Raw genomic sequence first — 23,277 nt, 5'->3', positions numbered from 1 at the left:
TTGCCGGAGCCGTTCCGTCAAACAAAGCTCAAAGGGAAGGTATACGTATATTTACAATAGGAGCGTACAAAGGCGGACTCCATGACACAGCCAAGTTATAAGGTAAACTTAAGAGTGAACTGAGAACCACGCTAGTTGCCGGAGCCGTTCCGTCAAACAAAGCTCAGAGGGAAGGTATACGTATATTTACAATAGGAGCGTACAAAGGCGGACTCCGTGACACAGCCAAGACCGTTAACGGTGACGGCAAGACACAAGGCAGCAGTCGGGAGAGGGGACACGGTGCTAGGTACCTCCTGGTACCGCGGTCCCACCGACTTTCACCCAGACTCCGCGGCCCTGTACCACCACACGCTGGCCTCGCGCGGCCCACTGCCTGCCTTGTGCTCGGTGCCCACCATTTGACTCAATCTGTCCACTCAATCCACCCACTGTTTACCTTAATGTGGAGTTCATTGTATTGGGAAACAATAAGCAACGCATCTTACAACAAACGGACCTTACACTACGATTTAATTGGGCTTAGCATGAGCATGTAAGTGCTCATCAAACAGGCTAAATTTATTCTTGGCTCGACGAACCAAACTCCGAGCTGAGCACGATAACGAAACCATCCAGCATGCGAGCCATATTCAACACACACTAACAATGTCTACTTTGGTGTTGGGATCGACAAACCCAACTTCGAGCAGAGCTTGATCACCAAGCCTCATCCTTCAGCATGCGCGCCGTTCTCAACACAGAAATAAACATGGTCCGACTTTGGTATGCTGGGATCGACGAACCCAACTCCAAGCAGAGCATGATCACCAAGCCTCACCCCTCAACGTACGCGCCGTTGATCCGACTTTGATGTTGGGATCGACGAACCCAACTCCAAGCAGAGCATTATCACCAAGCCTTATCATTCAATATGCGTCCCGTCCTAGACACAAACATAAACTTGATCCTACTCTGGTGTTGGGATCCAACTACTAGCAGAGCACGATCACCAAGCCTCACCCCTCAACGTACGCGCCGTTGATCCGACTTTGATGTTGGGATCGACGAAACCAACTCCGATCAGAGCATTATCACCAAGCCTTATCATTCAATATGCTTCCCGTCCTAGACACAAACATAAACTTGATCCTACTCTGGTGTTGGGATCCAACTACTAGCAGAGCACGATCACCAAGCCTTCAACATGTGTGCCGTGTCCTACACACACAAAATGAACATGATCGTACTTTGATGTTGGGATCCAACTACTAGCAACGCACGATCACCAAGCCTCACCCCTCAACGTACGCGCCGTTGATCCGACTTTGATGTTGGGATCGACGAAACCAACTCCGATCAGAGCATTATCACCAAGCCTTATCATTGAATATGCGTCCCGTCCTAGACACAAACATAAACTTGATCCTACTCTTGTGTTGGGATCCAACTACTAGCAGAGCACGATCACCAAGCATTCATCATGTGTGCCGTCCTACACACACAAAATAATCATGATCCTACTTTGGTGTTGGGATGCAACTACTAGCAACGCACGATCACCAAGCCCTCAACATGTGTGCCGTGTCCTACACACACAAATAATCATGATCCTACTTTGGTGTTGGGATGCAACTACTAGCAACGCACGATCACCAAGCCCTCAACATGTGTGCCGTCCTACACACACAAAATGAACATGATCGTACATTTAGATGTTGGGATCCAACTACTAGCAACGCACGATCACCAAGCCCTCAACATGTGTGCCGTGTCCTACACACACAAATAATCATGATCCTACTTTGGTGTTGGGATGCAACTCCGAGCAGAGCACGATCGCTACGCCTTATCGTTCAATTTGTTTATGAAGCTTATGAAAACGGCGCAAAAAGTATATTTCATCGTTTCTTCCTTAACGTGACATTAATCTTAATGCGGATAAGAAAACTAAAAACGTGTTTTATTATAGAAGTCACCCCTTTTAAGCCATATTCAAATAGCCTAGGGGTGAAATGTATTTTCAAATCGTTACACATGTCTAGCGAGTTAGAATAAGACCTAAGCCAATCGTGTCTGCAGTCTGCGCAACTGTTGCAGCACGTGTTCATGCCTTTACCTGGCTTCGTCCCGTCGCATCCGCCGCCTACACAGAGGTAGCTTTATGCAGTTTTCCTTTAGAGGATTTCCGTATTTAGCTCAACACATATTTTAAAGTATTTCAAATCAGCAATAAAAACACTAAACCTCTTTATGAATATTGACAGAACTGAGAGTCGTGCAGGACAGGGAACAAAAATTGGCAACAGTTGACTTCGCCATGCTTCTACATCTAACAAAGAATCTATTTTGTTTGTCCATTTGTCCCTTAACCGAACAATACATACATGATTATGAGACAAGAGGCAGAGATAACTACCGTGGAGTCCGAGAATGCACAGAACGGTGGGCTATGAATTTAAGTCTTCAAAGACAGGTTTTCATTTCATAAACAGATTGCTAAACATAATTAAAATGTCTCAAAGTCCAAGGTGTTAAAAACTCGTCTCAAACTCTTTACATTATTAATGGGTTTCTGGCAATTAACTGGGAGACCATGCGATGAGGACTAGAAGTGGGTGTAGGCCTAATTGGCAGCGAATGACTGAGGTGTGAATGTTTGAATCTGCAAGTTTAAATGTGGCCTTAATGTGGGATTAATGTACACATTTTAGATTTTATAAATGACGTTAGCTATGCAATGTATATTGTAGATTGCAAATAAACGATTTTATTTGATTTAATTTGGCCGAGAATAATACTTTTGTACGAAATTTTAGTTACTCCTAGAGACTTTCAGATTCCAAGTAGCAACACCTCTCAGACATTTCATTGCCATAATTTACGCTCAAATTTCACGTGTACGCTACCAACACGATGGACTCGAGAGTGTACGCAAACCCTTTTGGCCATCTACGCTTCCAACACGGTCGTTCCCAACACTAACCAATCCCTCAGAGACCACGGCTCACCGGACAGAGAACAATAACACAAACAATAGTTTTTTGTTGTAATCCGTGGAATGTGGGCGACATACGAATAGGCTAACGATTTCGTGATGAGTCAGATTACAGATGACCTTGAGAGATACAGCAGCCTTTGTAAAACACCGTACCTGGAATTGTTATGCTAGAGGGCAAATGACGTATGCGTCTAGTGTGCTCATATTCGCCTGAAAAATAGAAAGACCGAGCTCCAATTTCTTTGCACTATTCCAGGGAATTACAGAATTTTCTATTCACACCAACGTTGCTATAAAATTGAATTCCAACTTTATCAGCGCATGCCTACGGTTTGATTAGTTTTAATTGATTCTTTTTTTGTAACGGACTTCATAAATAACGAGAATTGACTATAACATTCTCTCACAATTAGAACTGATGAGGTCGGTAATCGCATTCTTCAATAGCCCCGTTACAAAGGGAAAATTCCCACAATTCCGCGCACTGATCAGCTCATTATATTCTAGGGGTTCCCGTGGTTTTCCAACTACAACAATAGGCTATCGTTATTATTTCCACAAAAATATTTCAATGAAAATTCGTGATACGTTAGTATAAAACACAGAAACAACCCATGTATACCGTAATCAAGATGACACAAATCATGTTTATAGAACGCTTAATTGCAAACTTGAATATATTTAGAGTAATAGGGTGTATTGAACTTGACTCAGTCAAATTAAAATAAACTGTTTTGTGAAGTCAACATCTATATAACACGTATCAAATTTTATATGATGCTAAAACTGTGAAATACTACCAAAAATACGAAAATCTGTAATCTATTTTAAAACGCCTCAAATACAATTCTTCTGGTAATAACTTCAAAGGGTTTTGATTTGCACCGAATCAAAGAATTAGTGACAGTACTATTAACCTAATCAGTTTTAAGGCTTTACCAGTGAACCTCAAATACAATTCTTCTGATAATAACTTCAGAGGGTTTTGATTTGCACCGAATCAAAGAATCAGTGACAGTACTATTAACCTAATCAGTTTTAAGGCTTTACCAGTGAAACTATCTGTTTCAAACATCTTATCGCTATAAAGATAACGAGATTGCACGCTCTCGAATAAGGAACAACGATTGCGTGCAGTTCTGCTTTCTATAAATACGAACTTTATGACAAGGAATAGGAAGATCACATAGAAAGTTCCGAGTCAGGAACGGTGAGTGCACGCAGTTGTTCTTTCTATAAATACGAATTTTATGACAAGGAATAGGAAGATCACATAGAAAGTTCCGAGTCAGGAACGGTGAGTGCACGCAGTTGTTCTTTCTATAAATACGAACTTTATGACAAGGAATAGGAAGATCACATAGAAAGTTCCGAGTCAGGAACGGTGAGTGCACGCAGTTGTTCTTTCTATAAATACGAACTTTATGACAAGGAATAGGAAGATCACATAGAAAGTTCCGAGTCAGGAACGGTGAATGCACGCAGTTCTACTTCCTATAAATACGAATTTTATGACAAGATCACAGGAAACTTCTGAATCAGGAACTGCGAGTGCGCGCAGTTCTGTTTTGTATAAATACGAACTTTGTGACAAGGAATAGGAAATTTCTGAACATACTTAACATAGGTCTACATTTCATTTTGTTAACAATAAAGTTACAAAAAACTCTCTGCAACCTCCTGTGGCCTTCAACACAGAAGTTCAAAAGTAAATGTAGTAAAAAAATTGTGTTTTATATCCATTATCCTCGTCGCTACGAAACGACGAAATTTTAAGAGTGCTTCTTTGTGGCATTTCAAGGAAATCTCACATAAACGCATAAAGGTGCGTGTTTGACAAGCTGATAACACGGGTGCGATAACACGTCTATCGCGCCGCGGCTGATAAGGGCCACGAGAGGAAAACGCTGCGCCACCACCACCTGCCCTTATCTGTCAACAAGGCCCTCCGCTAGACGAGTGGTACACCTACAATCGCACTTGACTGAAGGGCTGTAAAAGGCTTATTAAGTTACGTTTGTTTAACATATTTTACAATTTAATGACTGTTTGTTTAAAAATCTGTACAAGGACTTACCCAAGGTTGTGTATTTACTTTAGTTTTCTTGTATCATTTGTTTCATATGCTTTCATATATATGAAGTATATACTTGTTTTGGAAGCGAAAAACGTATTCTACTACATCTACAAGAAATAACGTTAGTTACAACCATGACATATACTTTTGCCTTAGGTACACCCTCTAGATTACACTTCCGAGAAGTAAAGGACACCGTAACCAATCATGACACTCATACACTTCAAAATCATATAGTCCATACACATATTTAAGCTTCAAGTGCGTCTTGTGTTTGCAAACCTTACTGAGAAGCTGAGAAGTTGAGCTAAACTCAAGTAACACATATTTTGCTGAAGTTTCTTTGCTAATTCCACCAGTGTTATATCTTTCGCCATCTAATGTCACTGCTTGCAGAGACTATTCCCTTACAAATACAACTATTTCGGCTAATGAAAATCCAGTCACTGGAAGAGAAAAATAACCGACAGCATGGCCATATTGAAACTAAAACAGACCAAGTCATCAAAAACCTAGACGCACTTGAATACCAGACGCGGTCTGAATATTCAAAGGGCTGTGCTCGGAGGCTGGCCACATCCGCATCCGATTCACCTGACCGGAAGTTGTGTATGACGTCACAACGTGTAATGAGATATCTGTATCCGGAACGGTGTCAGGTCGCACTGTTCTGGGCCTGGTCTGGAGCTGGAGCGACCAGTCCAACAATCTCGTGACTTGTCACGTGTCAACAAGTGTCAAAGACACGTAGACGTAGCATCATTGCGTCTCGTAGCAAAATAATATCACGATGTAATTGATGTATTATTTTTAAGAATAAGATTTGCTTGTACTATAATGTTGACAAGGCTGGAATAGTGTGGATGAATAAAAAAGTCAATACATCGAGGGGAGGGGCTGTAAGTCTTTTAAGACCAAAAAGTATTTCAGGATATTTTTGTGGACCATTTTTGAAATGTATACTATATTCGGTATGTTGGAATAACAATATTTGACTGTACTGGTTTTTGGTATAACGAGTACAAGGATCTACAGCTATTCGAGTCCTGGAGATACAAGGACATAATACGATTTGATGTTCCATCCGAATACTGACAGGTCCAAGTGAAGTTATTCCTTTCGTAATCGAATCCCTTAGTTTAGTAATCAATAAACCACCATACGTGGAGAACAGTTTTGAAAAAACAGTCGTTGTCATTCACTGAGCGAAAACAGACGTAACCCCATTGACCGACGCGAAGGTTCTCGAGGAATGTAGGCTTGTAGGTTAGTGCGGGAATGAAGATGGGTCCTTTCGGAGTGGGTGACCTTCAAAACTCGTCCCGTGTCCTTGGAGAAGGTCAGAGGGTAAACAACACACGTCCTTTAACTTTACTCGTATATTAATTTGTTTTCAATCAATAATTCTTACAGTGAATCCATCCCAAGAGTAAGGAGTAAATAGACCACAATGTCATCTGCAATCCTTAGAGCGCCAATATCAACGTCTGAAATACTTGTTACTCAAGGACATAGTTATAGTTTAGATACCATACAATTGTGACGGTTTTGAATGTTTAAACATTTTACCACAGGTAAGAAAGTAAAGTAATTGTTGGTAAACAAATACAGTCACATTTAATACACTACACTTTACACTTTATTTGTACATTTATTTCTCAAATGAAGATCTAGCATGAAAAATCATTAAACGCCAACCAAACTTAATACCGCAGGTTAAATCATTTATGATTATTTATTAATTATATGTTACGGTATAGAAATATATTAATTATTAATTAATATTAATTTATAATTTACGCTCTAAAAATAGAATAGCCTTAACCATGCACTGATGTAATAAGCTTATCAGGTATGTAAATATTCTCTGTAGACTTAAGCTGAAAAATAAAATAATCACCATATCTAAGCAATCAACCCAATAGATGCTCCAAGCTTAATTTTCACTCTTTCTGTACAAATATAGATCACTCTCATTCTTACAACTACTCGTTTAAATCTGAAAAAAATATTTTGTATTACGTCATTCGACATGTGTTTAGATAATAATCCTTTTTCAATTTTTGCAGCAAAAACAGTGCCTAAACTATATGTTTTCGCCCAGAAAAGAAAAACAACGAGTGTCTCAATTTCCCATAGAATCCCCTAAAAAAGTTCTTGAAATCTAAGAGTATTTCCAAAATGATTTACACTGTTACACAAATGTGGATTTTTATTCAAACAGTCATCATCCCAAAAACCTGACTTATGGAACACACGTAGAATGCACCTAAAAATTTCGCAAATTCCATCTTCGTCAATTATTGATTATTGTTATTAGGTTTCGATCATGAACCTATAAAGCAGCCACATAACATGTATGTGCTTGTATGCTTAAGGACATTCTTGATATTGAAGGATCGGATGACTTTTAAAATTAAATTAAAAATAGACAGCAAATTACTGATAGGAAAATAAAAAAAAACCCAAACCAACTTTCATATAGGAAACTGAAATAATCCAGAATAACTGTTCGGATCACACAATAGAGATAGAGAGAGCAATGTGGGTTTCGTTTTCAGTTTTTTACAACACAGACACGGCAGCCATAGCGTGCAGGTTTCCCCGCAGGCTGTAGTGACTGTGAGGATTCCCAGACAAAATGACGACCCAGGACACGCGAACTTGACGTTAAACATAACCTCCGCCTCCGCGTTGTGGCTTCGGCCTTCACTTCGCCCACGTCCTTCCTCAACATTTATAAATAAACGAAATCTGCAGGTTTTGTTGTCTTCCACAAGTATAAACTATGAATATGGCTCGGAGGTCAATCACAACTTTGAGACATTTAAATGGATTAGGATTTAAATATCATTCTTCTACCATTATCCCTCATGTCATCAACTTGATAACGCATGTCTTTTCACATACATTACAGTGGCAAATATGTATTCACATTTAATTACTTTCCTTATCTCGAATAACTTCTGAATACGATATACCATCAAATCAAACTGCAGATTAAAATATTCCAAACCTATGCCCATGCAACGTTTTATGTAAATGTATGATTTTCACATAAGTCTAAATAAAATACCAAAGATATTAAAAAACGAAAATTACAAAGCATCAGCTAAATTTGAAAAGTGTCTTGCCCTTTCCTTAACTTACTGAGAAACACTCAAAAAGGATTTGCTCAGACTGGTATTTTTCTATCAAATTGATGACTAGACTACACCGATATCAATTTATTCATTTAATGAATTTAAATATGAACATTGTAATTTGTTAAAAAGTTAGGTTATACTATCACATTTGGTCATGTGTAAAAAAACCATTTAGCTATAATAAACTACGGTAGCCTGTTGTAAAAGAGATCAGTCCGTTGAGTTTTGAGAATGTACATGGTCTACAGTAAAGAAAGTCGTTTGATAAGCCAGCTAAGCAGAATAACAATAATACCCAACAGTTCCGTAACTAAGGAGTTGGGGCTAAGAGGAGGAAACCTCCTAAAATAACAAAAATATTCATATAACGGCCATCTAATTTGTTTGAAATTTCAATATTTACACCTAAATAATGCGTATATAATTAACTCGAATTTGGATTTACTTAGATTTATTCCATGGCCCCCAAAGTTAAAGTTAACACACTGAATTTTCTAACGATATCAAAAGTCAAGAAAGGATTACAGAATGAATCACCGACGTGTGGAGTGGGGCCAGGTTTGTTACCTGCAGTTCACAAAAACACGTCGGTAGCCTAAAAGTTGCCGAGAACTAGCCCATTGTCTAGAAACTATTGGGTAGAAACCGACGAGATCCGGAGACCTGTTATTGTGACAGTACCTTCCACTTCCACCTGTAAAATCACGTGGATAAGGCTGCACCACGTGGTCTGTTATAGATAAGCCATTCACACAGTCTTTATTGACACTTTAGAAAACTATTTTTTTCAACGAAAAATTATTTTTTCAACTTATCGGGGAAAAGTTCAGTTGGTCTACTGAAAAATTTCTGGATTTTAAAGGTCTACTAATGTTTAATTATGCAATTTGAATTATTTTTCAATACATTAAAATCCACAAAATATCCCTACGGTACTTAATTTCATTTAGCTACTTTCTAACACGCTTTTATTCAATTGAATACTCGACGTATTAAAAAGAAAAACGCTCAAAACACAGATAACTCAAATAGAAAGAATATTTGTAAAACATTATGATTATTCCAAAACCACAGTTTATATTTTCAACAAACAATCGGTTAACCTTCACAAAATACTAATTTTAAATTATTCAAATTGTTATACCGATAACAAAATTAGATTTTTAAACAAATCGCTGACCACATTTATATTGTTTAACAAAATGTATAGGTTCACTATAACAAAACGTTTAAAATATCCTATTTTATAGATAATTTCAAATATAATATATCTATACTTTTCAGTATATTGTTGGTTGCAAGCGATGTAAACAATAGTTACTGGGAGAACATAACCTCACCTGAATCAAAAGGTATCCAAGAGTGCGCCAGCCAGCCTACACAACCAAATCACAACACTCGCGGACACTGTTTATTACGGTTGTACCCACAAATTTGAAGAAAAAACAAAAGAAAACTACGAGCACCCGAAAATATTGGACAAAACTATACAAATATGTTACGGTACTATCAACAGGTGAAGTTCAGATGTCGAGGTAACTCTACCGACTGAATGTTCCGAACAGAACAGAGATGGCGTCCCACGCGCATGCGCAGAATGCTCTCTGTCTTAACTTTATTGACGCTCTCTCTTTCACACTGACAACACTGACGCATTCCTTTGGTCTACCTGTCCTGTCGATGGTTGTGTATTTGTTTTGGTTGAAGGCGCTTGTAACTGGGCTTGAAGCAGCAATAGCGGTTTATTTGAAATCGGACATTTAGTTTTCAGTTTTATTGTCCAATTTTGTTTGTGGGTTGCGGCTACAGTTTTTTTATCTATATTATTTGTAATCTTTACTCTATTGTCTTTGACATAAATACTTGTATTTCTATTCAACATTTAGAAGAAAACCGAAATCAAGTACCATATTCAAATGCGAGAACATAGATAAAAGTATACCATCGTGGTAGTCACATGAAACTATAGAATATATATTTTCTGCCACATTAAACTTATTTCAAACTTAAAACATTTTTTAAATTAAGAATTATAATAAATTATACACAAAAATTAAGTTCAATATTATATTTTCCCCTTCCAATACATTGATTTATCTGTTATTGCCATACTTTAATTTATAATTACGTTTAAATATTACGATCATAACGTTTATTAATTTTATTTAGTGGTGGAAACCGTTATACCATGATTAAATGTACGATGTTGAATCTTGAATGCATAGTAAAATACTATTACAGGGTGTCCCATAAATTCAACATTGATTGATGTTATCATATGATTTGTTAGGTTAAAATAAATAAGAAATGTTAATAAAGTATAGTCATATCTTGCTTTGTTTAACCCCGTCTGTATTTTTCCGTTAAAAAAATTATACCTTTGAATTGGATAAATCAAACATTGCAAACTTTTTAGTATAATTAATTAAACTGTTTTAAAACAGGTAAAGGTAAAAACCCGTTTAAAGTAAGGAAAAATAAAACAAGTCTTCACAGCTAATTAATCAATTGTCGCTCTACAAACCGGCAACCTATGGTGATATTGCAGCATATTATGTAGGCCTTTAAGAAACCAGAAACATTTGCTGAAAAATAAATCTACCGCAGTAGAAAAAACTGAATATTACAACTTATTGTAATTTGTTGTTTAGAACCTACTTAAACATCCTTATATAAAAGCTGAAATGATGTCCGGGTTTTTACGTCAAAAAACTAGATAGAAAACTGTTACGTTACATAAATTAGAATAGGAACAATTTATTCAATCAGTACTTCACATGCATTATAACCAATAACTAACAAGATTCATACATCTTTAAATTTAGGTAAAACTTATATGTGTAATAGAATATATTACAACGAATTTAATTTATCAAGAAATGAATAATTTTGTAATAGTTACTCTTCAGTAGCTTATAAAAGTCGGTATTTTACAATTGTTAATTACCATTTTTGTGTCCGAAGGCTCTTTTATTCTATGAGGTATAATTCTTAGAAAGGGATAGAAAAGGATACTTATTTATTTATTTTTAATTGAACTAATTGTACTACTTCTAAAACATCACATCATTTTATCAAGTGCACTTATATTATATAAGAAATTTTCTATTAATATTTGGCATTTATCCAATTATTTGGCATATTTCAATAAATGCTCGTTCATAAAGGTGTAAAACCTACAAAATTGCGTGAGAAGCCGTGGGTAACTCCTAATGCATAATATTTCTAAATGATAGCATATTCCGTAGCGATCACAATGTCCAATAACGCAAGCGCCTCCAACTAAAATGAAGCTATTACTAGACAGAAACGTCACCAAATTGCGTCGTCAGACTTACCGGCGCGTTCCAGCAATGTGTTGACGCCCCGGCAGAAGTCTCTGTAGGACAAAAGTCCCCGACCTTTGGGGTCCAACTGTTGGGCGATTTCTTCTGCATCTTCCTAAACAGGAAAAGGGATAATTAATTATTATTTTCACTAATAACCTCCACATTATTATCAAAAGATAAGTATATACAGAGTTATTTATGCTAGACAATCATACTATAAACATTACAAAAATGTAAACTATAAAAACTCACAATTATAATACAGGCTAATTTTGGGAAGGGGGTTTAAAAGTAATAATAACGAATTTAAGTGTAACCATATTTATAGTGACTTAATTTAATTGTAAACGATGATCATATGTTGACTCATTCAATAATAGTGATTCACGGTTGTTGGGAGTAGATTACGTAATTCCTTCCTTTGACTACAATAGACCTCTTCGGATCCAAATAAGGATCGGATGCTAGAAGTATCCTGCAGTGGTTGGTTGTCATTTAGGTGCGGCAACGTAGATCTGGTGAACCTTTAAATATTGTGACTTTAGTCTCATCTTTATGACTTTATTTTCAATATGATTTTGTTATTACAGTATTAGAATTTATTACAATACAATAAAATGTTCAATACCCTGTGTGACGTAATAATAATAACTTCTGCTTTATATCAGAAAGTCATCAGAATGTTTCTGAACGTCAACAGTCTTTTTGCATTGGATGACCTCATTAGAATATTATATAGTGAAATATTATAGGAAATAGTTTAAAAGTTGTTTGGAAGCATAGATTTACTCTCATTTTTTTGGTGTTGTGAATTATTTAACTAACCGACGGTCTTTTTGCATTGGATGACCTCATTAGAATATTGTATAGTGAAATATTATAGGCAAAATAGTTTGAAAGTTGTTTGGAAGCATAGATTTACTCGCATTTTTTTGGTGTTGTGAATTATTTAACTAACCGACGGTCTTTTTGCATTGGATGACCTCATTAGAATATTGTATAGTGAAATATTATACAAAATAGTTTGAAAGTTGTTTGGAAGCATAGATTTACTCTCATTTTTTTGGTGTTGTGAATTATTTAACTAACCGACGGTCTTTTTGCATTGGATGACCTCATTAGAATATTGTATAGTGAAATATTATAGGCAAAATAGTTTGAAAGTTGTTTGGAAGCATGATTTACTCGCATTTTTTTGGTGTTGTGAATTATTTAATAACCGACGGTCTTTTTGCATTGGATGACCTCATTAGAATATTGTATAGTGAAATATTATACAAAATAGTTTGAAAGTTGTTTGGAAGCATAGATTTACTCGCATTTTTTTGGTGTTGTGAATTATTTAACTCAACCGACGGTCTTTTTGCATTGGATGACCTCATTAGAATATTGTATAGTGAAATATTATACAAAATAGTTTGAAAGTTGTTTGGAAGCATAGATTTACTCGCATTTTTTTTGGTGTTGTGAATTATTTAACTAACCGACGGTCTTTTTGCATTGGATGACCTCATTAGAATATTGTATAGTGAAATATTATAGGAAATAGTTTGAAAGTTGTTTGGAAGCATAGATTTACTCGCATTTTTTTGGTGTTGTGAATTATTTAATTAACCGACGGTCTTTTTGCATTGGATGACCTCATTAGAATATTGTATAGTGAAATATTATACAAAATAGTTTGAAAGTTGTTTGGAAGCTTGATTTACTCGCATTTTTTTGGTGTTGTGAATTATTTAATTAACCGTATTATTTGGGTTACACCCACCTTTGCCATAGTTTGACTGATACGCGATTTTATTTGTGTTTGTTCGTTCGAGTGTACTGTAATTTTTTAGTATGATATTTTAATAATGAGGGAAAACAACATACAGGTTGTAACTTTCAGTAAATTTTTAATTTGGGTGTTACGAAACTTAATAAAACAACTTTAAAGTAATATTTTTTAAATGAGAAAACATTATATGTATTGGATTAGTACAAGAAGATTATATACGCAACGAGGATCTCGTACTATAAGTGTAATAATAACCCATAAAACATTTTCTTCTTACTCTCAGTTTCAGAGCTCTATGATATATCTAATTTTAAATGCAGCTTATGGCATATAATAAACGATCCAGAAGCCTTGTAGTTTGCCCAATCTGATTGCAAGTTAGAAAACAAAAACATAAAATCAAAAATATTAATTATGACGGACTCTACCCAATCCTCAAAAACTTCAAAGAATTTTGTATGGGCCTGTGTTATATACTATATCAGATGTCCCAAAAGTCCTATTCCCCTTTGGAACAGATGAGAAGTTCCAAATCTCCTTGGGAAACGTGAACGTGCAAATATCATTTGCCGTTTTCGATGGATTTCAAAATTGCCTTTCAAAATGTTTTTGTCCTTCTGTCATGAACGAAGGGGGGGGGTGGTTGGAGATTTATCTATCGAGTAATACCTCAAATTAAAGATTTCGGTAAGATAAACCGGCGCCGTTAAAATTCATGGGACAGGGTTGATAAAGTCAATGGATCGTGTGATATCTAATGGCATTGAACAAAGAAGAAGAAAGTTTAAAATCTTACGTATACACAACTCATCATAGTGTATACTACAATTGAAGGTAGAATAATTTATCTTTGTTGAAACGGAACCTATTTAGAGAAAAGGGTTTCCTTGCGGTCTCATGAAACCCTTTAATTTGACGGTTAACTCAATGGTCATTTTCCTTTAAAATTTATGATTTCCCGCCCACACTGGGTTAAGACCCAGTACAAACGTTTCTGTTAGAGTTGCAAGAAATAATTCTTTCACGTAGGCGAGTTAAAAAGTAGAAAAATCTCAATGAATTATTATTATGGGTACCTACGTTTTTTCTCCAATTTATTTCTTCTCTTATTTCTATTTGTACCCCTATTCATGTTCATGGGGACATTAAACTAAGAGTTAATTGGACGTCATCGGACAACCTCTACAATTAATAGTTTAAAATATTTACAGGTAAACAAAGTATACAATCGTCATTAGGTGTACTTTGTAACGAATCCATGAGTATAACCCGATCACTTTTCATTATACTTTAATCAAAGTCCGGGTACATATGACCAAACATTACATATTCATTAAATTATATTTAATTTAACAGAATTTAATTATATAGCATTACGTTCTCTTCCTTCCATTGCAAACTATGGGAGGGAGAAAAAAAGTTTTATGCTAGGTTTTTAAGGCCCCTTAATGCACTAAAACTTATTTTAAAATGAAAATTTTATGTATGCTAATAATCCTATATTGTTATTTTATTTTGAAGTGCAACTCACACATTTAAAAGTATGCCTAAGTTCCAAAATTCAAAATATCCTCAAACACTGTTTTGCGTTTTTTATTGACAATCACAGCTATCCCATGTGACATGGTTTTAAAATACTTTATTATTTTAATGTTCCATGAATTTGCTATTAATCAGTTATCAAAACTAAGACTAAAACCTCAAAAGGGCCAACATTAAAATCATTGATTTTGATGCGTTTAACCTAATTAATTTGCGAACTCTACTCCAACCCAAAAAGTTATATTTAAAATAATTTTCAATATTTACGGAACAAACTATAACTTTGAGCAAAACAAAGTTTATTTGCGGACTCACATCTCTTATAATAGATACCGTCTGAATTTCCACACTCATATTCAGTTGGCAGTTTAAGAACTCACAAACGTAAGAGTTTTATTAAACTTCAGGTCAAATTAATGTAAATTGTTAAATATTTATTTCCTACAGCAAACTGGTGCCAATACTTCCATACGACGTCGCCTGCAGCAAAACTAAATTTTCTTAAATATCAGATAGTGTAGATGTAACGCCTACTTAGTAAAACAAAAACATCTGTGGCATTGTATGGCGCTATTAATTAGTAGTCAATTCTGAAGTCCGTACAGTGAATATAGTAACAACAATACAACCTACAATCATCGCCGGCGGTCAACCAAGAAGATTACTTGTCTCAGCAATACTGATGCTGTAACAGTGGCAACCAGGAAACAAGGACACCCATGTAGGGTTTGGATTATGAAAAACACGAGCCAAGAAAAACGTAAATCCAGCATGACGTACGGGCGGCGCGGCGACCGATCTGGATCAAGGCGGCGAAGCGGTGCGGCGCGCGCGACGTTGTTGTCGAGATTGTAATAATTGTGTACCAAAAAGAGCCTGTGTTACGCTTCGCACCAGTAATTTACACTGAATGAACACTTTTAACTAAAACCGAACACAATACGACATCGTATTGTGTAAAGTTTCGTGTCATTCATGAATCGCTCAATCCTTTGGTTTAATATACGGAAGGCTCGGACACTGCTCTTTTTTGCTATGCCTTTTTGTCAAGTATGGAGTTCCCCAAGGCTCTGTTTTAGAACCGTTACTTTTCTTTTTATATGTTAATGATCTCTTTTATGCCTTTACCATTACAGGAACAATCTTACTATAGGTTTACATCGCTGTACTGTACAGGACAGAAGTTCAAATTATCTAAATATTTACTTAAAAAAAAAACACACACACACACACCAGCGCCAGTCTATTGTTTTTCTTTGGTCTGCTTTATATAACATACTAACAAAAGTGGACAATTTACAGCCTTGTCGGCAACAAGGCGTGGAATTTGACTTAAATATAAAATTAACACAGGTACCCTTCTAAGACTTTAAATTTGAGTTCTACTTGTTTTATTTTTAAAATAATTGTAGCTAAATCATCAACCAAACTAACAGACAATCTGTCAGAACATCATTTTTGAGGCAACTCTGTTGATTTTAAATGTGCCGTTAAAAATTCAAATGAATGATAAGGGTAATACTTACTTTAATGTCAAGATAATCGTATAGGATTCATAAAAACTAATCCAATCGTAACACTTTTTCGTTTTATGCATTTAAAAGTTTTATTTTTAATGCCAAATCGTTATAGTTTTCTAAAAAAATACAACATTTATTAAAACCAAAATAATTATTTCTATACGATATATTCATTTTGAATAATGTATTATAGGCACGATGAACATATTATTCAGACCTAAGACTTGATAATACACTCTTATATGAGATGAAAAAAGAGAGTTGAATGAATAGTTTCTAAACTTTCTAACCGTTAACTCTTTAAAGTGGTGTAATCGGGTCTCTGTTGGGAAATTGGTTTAAGTAAATAATACAGTCACTGCCCTGTAAGACACTTGTTGTCAAGGAAAGACAAATTTTAAAATCTATTTTATGATTCCACTACAAGTTATAGGTATCTAATATTAGAAACATCTTATATTCAAGAACAAACAAATCAGAACATGTATGTTTACAGCTTGTATATGAGAGACGATAGTATGGAGTGACATTTTTTATTTAATACATATTTATTATTATTAATATTTATAATTAATATTTATTTCTAAACTTTTTATTTTCGTCATAAATCATTAAAATATATCACTCACTGAAGCTATACTAAATGTATATTGTACTACAAAAATTTACACTTTTATTTTCAACAGTTGTTGGCTATGCCTGGTTACGGAATATCTAGAATTTTTATTGTAATGCCTGTAATTCGTCATGAACTGATTACAATTTTTGGTTAAAAATTGGTCTTTACTCAAGTTATCTTAAGGAGCTGAGAATTTTAAATTTAAAAACTTATCTCTTTCGAAATCAGATTGTACATTGTAAAAGTTTATCAATTTTTTAAATTTAATTTATATTTCATACAATTTACACAACTAACTGTCCGATTAACTTAAAAAGCGTAACTAAGGCTAGTTGCACACACACACCGATTTTGGACGACCGATTTTTACCGGCCGTCCAAATTCCAATGTGAACTGGCGCCGATCAGCTGGCGGCGTGTGTGCCAGGTTCCGTTCCCTCATTCAGTTCACTATTGGAATTTGGACGGCCGGTAAAAAATCGGTCGTCCAAAATCGGTGTGTGTGTGCAACTAGCCTTAAGAACCCATTCTTCAACTACGTAAACATTATGAGAAAGCTTAGAATAATTTAAGTGATTTTTACTAGGTTACTGTCTAGGTGAAGAGGTATTATTATTGCCCCGATGTTTACACTACGTTATGTAGTCTAGGTGTCTCTGATGTCAAAATGATGCGGAAATCGTTTGAGCTTCGTCACCGACTTTTTTGGGTCTCTTCAGACGAACTTGTCTCCAGGATTCCAGGAGTCGGATCCCAGACGCTGCACTAAGAGCAAACTCAACATTAAGTCAACGCTTCCCACCATTGCTACATTATAAGTTATTAGTTATTAGTGTTCATGAAACAGTTATAGAGGGCAATCATTTAGTAAGGAAAAGCTCTGAATCACTCTTCCGATAGAAGCTAGAGTTTGTTTAATACATTAAATAAAAAAATAGAATTATTGCCTTTATCTATTACAGGAAACAAATCAGTATACAACACAGTTATTGGGCTAATATTTTTAATGCTTGTAATTTGTTAAATTTGCGTAGTAGTGCCAGTTTAGCTATATCGAAAAACGTTTCCCGTATTGTAAAGACAAAATATAACAGTGGATGATATAAGTATAAATGCTGTTATGTATTATTAGAGTGGTCTTAGCTGTATATTAAATTAATGAATAGAATAGGTTCTTTATGTTTTATTCGTGACTAAAAATTACAAACAAAATGTCTTAAAAATAATGTGTATTGTTTATTACCATCTTAATTTTCATGCTATAAAGTATTTTGTTTTTAAACTTTGTTAGTGCTAAATTTATATAATGTACCTGGCATGAGTAAGCCACACCTCGTATCGCGAAACGGTTTTGATGAGATCGCGTCTTTAGCTCAATTTATTCTCAAGATGTCCTGCAGACAGATAGACAGATAATCATACAGAACAGAAAAATCTATATAAATTTGAATACAAAAAGAGGAATTTGTCACCCTACTGAGTGAGCTTCAAAGACTCATATTCCATGGACGGACAAGAACCACCATCAAACTTAGTATTGCCTATATAGAAATGAAGCTTCATGCAAAATTTCAAGTCCGTAGGCATGTTCGTTTTTGAGATATCGTGGGAACAGACATACACACAGACAGATAACATTAAATTAATGCAACCTCTCGAACCAGCGCTAACCAATTAACAAGAAACATAATATTTTATCAGATGTACGAAAAGTTAAAGGAAATTTTTATTTTAAATATTTGTGCACTTGAAATGTTTCACAAAATGTATAGAAACTTAAATATTTCCCTATATATGGATATTGACAATATACAAAAGCAAGTATTTCACAGATGTGCAGTTTTATTATTAATACTAAATTCTGGAAATTAGGACATACAGTACTTGTTTTTTGCTCGATACATATTTCGAACATTGAAAATATTTATATAGCATGTCATTGTATAGCACTCAAAAGTGTAAAAAATTAGTTTTTATAGAGTTTTTAATTACACTTTTCTACAACAAAAACGCTACTTATCCTTCACACCGACCTCCAACACTACTCGCACAGTTATTTATCACCTTTGTATTTGTTTGCAATTCTCCCACAGAGTGTACAAGGGCAACTCTATCGTTATTACAGATAACTGTGAACAACAATGGTGGTAAATAAGATGCGGTCCATTTCCTGTTGTAAAAGTCGGTACAGTTGGTAAAACTGCTAATAGAAAAATAAATCACTTTAACAGACAAAAGCACACCAATAAGTCTTATAATCGAAATTATTCAAAAAAATTTTAATGGACCTGCTTTAGTAAAACGACATTGACTTTTTATTTGTGAGAACAATGGTACACCCATGCTGTTACGGCCTTATTTTTGATAGTGGCGTTATGGGAACACTCACATTTTACAGACATCATTATTGCGCATCCAAAGACTGTTTAGTTCTTTTGTGTGAAGTGTGAACTTTTATAATAATAAAACCGTGAAGTGCAACAGATTTTCAGATTTTTTCTGAATAATCCATACAAGTATCGAAAAAACTAGAAGCGTTTGGATTATTTATATAATTAAAATGATACTACACCCTCCATTATCTTACGACTAAAATAAGGAGACCAAAACTGTATGAGGTGTTTCATTGTTCGTAAGAGGAAAAACTCAAAGTAATGTTTCTACATTCCGTCCTTAATCATAAAAGAACTTTAGACATTTCGTGAACTTGGGTTTGTTCCTTTATCTTCTTAGAAAATTGAAAGTAAGGTTAACAGAAAACACATGGCAACCACTATAACACGTAGCACTAAGCATAAATGTAGCAATAATCGGGTTGAAAGCATGTCACATGAAACCAGACAGTGAGATTATTAAAGAAAATATAAAACTCAAATAAAGAAACACGCACCATCGAATGGGTTGCACGAAACAGGAACTAATATTATCAAACAAAGCACAGAACGACAAGACGTCAACATTGAACAATACACACCATCCAGTGGATCGCATGAAACAGAAACTAATATTATCAAACAAAGCACAGAACGACAAGACGTCAATATCGAACAATACGCACCATCCAGTGGATCGCATGAAACAGAAACTAATATTATCAGTCAAAGCACAGAACGACAAGACGTCAACATTGAACAATACGCACCACCCAGTGGATCGCATGAAACAGAAACTAACATTATGAAACAAAGCACAGAACGACAAGACGTCAACATCGAACAATACGCACCATCCAGTGGATCGCATGAAACAGAAACTAATATTATCAGTCAAAGCACAGAACGACAAGACGTCAACAATGAACAATACGCACCACCCAGTGGATCGCATGAAACAGAAACTAACATTATGAAACAAAGCACAGAACGACAAGACGTCAACATCGAACAATACGCACCATCGAGTGGATCGCATAAAACAGAAACTAACATTATCAAACAAAGCACAGAACGACAAGACGTCAACATTGAACAATACGCACTATCCAGTGGATCGCATGAAACAGAAACTAATATTATCAAACAAAGCACAGAACGACAAGACGTCAACAATGAACAATACGCACCACCCAGTGGATCGCATGAAATAGAAACTAACATTATCAAACAAAGCACAGAACTACAAGACGTCAACATTGAACAATACACACCATCCAGTGGATGGCATGAAACATAAACTAATATTATTAAACAAAGCACAGAACGACAAGACGTCAACATCGAACAATACGCACCATCGAGTGGATCGCATAAAACAGAAACTAACATTATCAAACAAAGCACAGAACGACAAGACGTCAACATTGAACAATGCACACCACCATCCAGTGGATCGCATGAAACAGAAACTAATATTATCAAACAAAGCACAGAACGACAAGACGTCAATATCGAACAATACGCACCATCGAGTGGATCGCATGAAACAGAAACTAATATTATCAAACAAAGCACAGAACGACAAGACGTCAATATCGAACAATACGCACCATCGAGTGGATCGCATGAAACAGAAACTAATATTATCAAACAAAGCACAGAACGACAAGACGTCAATATCGAACAATACGCACCATCGAGTGGATCGCATGAAACAGAAACTAACATTATCAAACAAAGCACAGAACGACAAGACGTCAACATTGAACAATACGCACCACCCAGTGGATCGCATGAAACAGAAACTAATATTATCAAACAAAGCACAGAACGACAAGACGTCAACATTGAACAATACGCACCACCCAGTGGATCGCATGAAACAGAAACTAACATTATCAAACAAAGCACAGAACGACAAGACGTCAACAATGAACAATACGCACCACCGAGTGGATCGCATGAAACAGAAACTAACATTATCAAACAAAGCACAGAACGACAAGACGTCAACAATGAACAATACGCACCACCGAGTGGATCGCATGAAACAGAAACTAATATTATCAAACAAAGCACAGAACGACAAGACGTCAACATTGAACAATACGCACCACCCAGTGGATCGCATGAAACAGAAACTAACATTATCAAACAAAGCACAGAACGACAAGACGTCAACAATGAACAATACGCACCACCGAGTGGATCGCATGAAACAGAAACTAACATTATCAAACAAAGCACAGAACGACAAGACGTCAACAATGAACAATACGCACCACCGAGTGGATCGCATGAAACAGAAACTAACATTATCAAACAAAGCACAGAACGACAAGACGTCAACAATGAACAATACGCACCACCGAGTGGATCGCATGAAACAGAAACTAATATTATCAAACAAAGCACAGAACGACAAGACGTCAACATTGAACAATACGCACTATCCAGTGGATCGCATGAAGCAGGAACAAATACTGTCAAACAAAACACAGAATGCCAAGAAGCGAACTTTAAACAACACGCACCATTGAGACGCGGAAACAGCAGTGTTTTTTTCTAGCGTTCAAATACTGCTAAATTAGTTTGAGTATAATCCTTTAAAAGTCAAAAACATAAAATAAATTCTGAACCATTTCGTTTGGCTCTTGGCCAACTTAGGTTGTATGATTTAGTTACACAAATAAAACATAACACACATTTGTCACGTTTGGACTGTTGCTGTGCAACCATAAGCAATGATGTACTTCTTAAAGGAAAATAGCCCACAGAGTACAGAAATGTCCTTGGAAGGGGGGGAGTTGAGGATGGAAGATGGTGGATGATGGTTTGTTATTCAACCTTAAATATTGCCCGGAATGTGTAACTATAACTTATTTTTTTCGTAATGTATTGTTTCATGAACATAATTCTGAACCTGTAGTTGGGGAGCCCAGCACAATCTGATGTGATCATCACCTTTCTCCATCTTTTTGAGATCCATAGAACAATGATATATCAGATTCCATTCCACCCTATTCCTTCCACTGATTCTATTGTTCGTCACAATGAAAAAATCTATTAAACTTCACTTTGATTGACTGATACATGAAGAAGACTAGAAGAGAAAAACTTTGTTGTGAACATAATCGATCTCGTAATAGTCATGGTCGCTATGGGCAAGTCACTTTCTAGAATTCTAGCATGGTCACGTCGCGGCACGTCATCATCAGGTCACGTCTCTGAGGTAGGAGGGGGGGACGTGACACCTCCAGTGACAGGGCACCTCCAATCATTGACCTCCCGTCAGCGACAGAGCCTCGTGCCGCAAGAGAAACCGATAACCTGTTGATTTCACAGATGATGGTTAACAACCGTTCGGACGCTGGTGGTAAATTGAAGGCTACGCCACGGTGTTCTTAAAATTAGCTCAAATTTCGCAGAAAAGTGTGAGGTCTTTTTCCTTGGATTTAAAGGCATTTTGCCTGCTAATCTTCCTGTTCACCATTCCCAACAATGGATAATTATTATCTCTGTTTTGTTCAAGTATTTAAATCCAAATTACTCCATTATGTACTGTTCAAACATTGTGGTAGAGGTGTAATTTTAACCTTTGTATAATCACGATGTATGATGGCTTTGTATAAAGGTCACGATGCTCCCTAAAACTTGAAGGGAGGTTAAAATCCCTGTTTTAAAATCCCGGCAACCGGATCTCAGGAGAGGACTATTTCTGGTGTTGTATTACGGCTCGCCGAGTTCTACATGTAATGGATGGACGGGCGCCTGAGTGCGGCGTTTAATAAGCAGGCGAGTGATCTTTACCGAGCATCCAACCCCTCCGGGCAGTGGATGAACATGGATGAACATTTGGTAATCTTCTGCTTATTATTTTGCTGGTGCCTGATCAAGCAACAGGGACGATGA

At 35.9% G+C, this 23,277-nt stretch overlaps 1 protein-coding gene across 3 annotated transcripts in view; it reads right to left on the bottom strand.

Annotated features, from left to right (window-relative positions):
* The window catches only part of LOC124353766 (rab11 family-interacting protein 4), a 224,922-nt gene that overhangs the window by 179,003 nt on the left and 22,642 nt on the right, over positions 1-23,277 (bottom strand). For 2 of the 3 annotated variants that reach the window (XM_046803760.1, XM_046803763.1), the window contains exon 2: positions 11,542-11,644. In XM_046803760.1, coding sequence (XP_046659716.1) covers positions 11,542-11,644 — 103 coding nt within the window. Of the gene's footprint in view, positions 1-9,543; positions 9,760-11,541; positions 11,645-23,277 lie in introns of those variants that run through there. The other variant, XM_046803764.1, reaches the window with a different exon arrangement.

This window comes from Homalodisca vitripennis, chromosome 2 (assembly GCF_021130785.1).
Source record: "Homalodisca vitripennis isolate AUS2020 chromosome 2, UT_GWSS_2.1, whole genome shotgun sequence".
Taxonomy (NCBI): domain Eukaryota; kingdom Metazoa; phylum Arthropoda; class Insecta; order Hemiptera; family Cicadellidae; genus Homalodisca; species Homalodisca vitripennis.
Note: the sequence above shows the minus strand (reverse complement) of the source record. Positions and strands in the feature narration are given on the sequence as shown.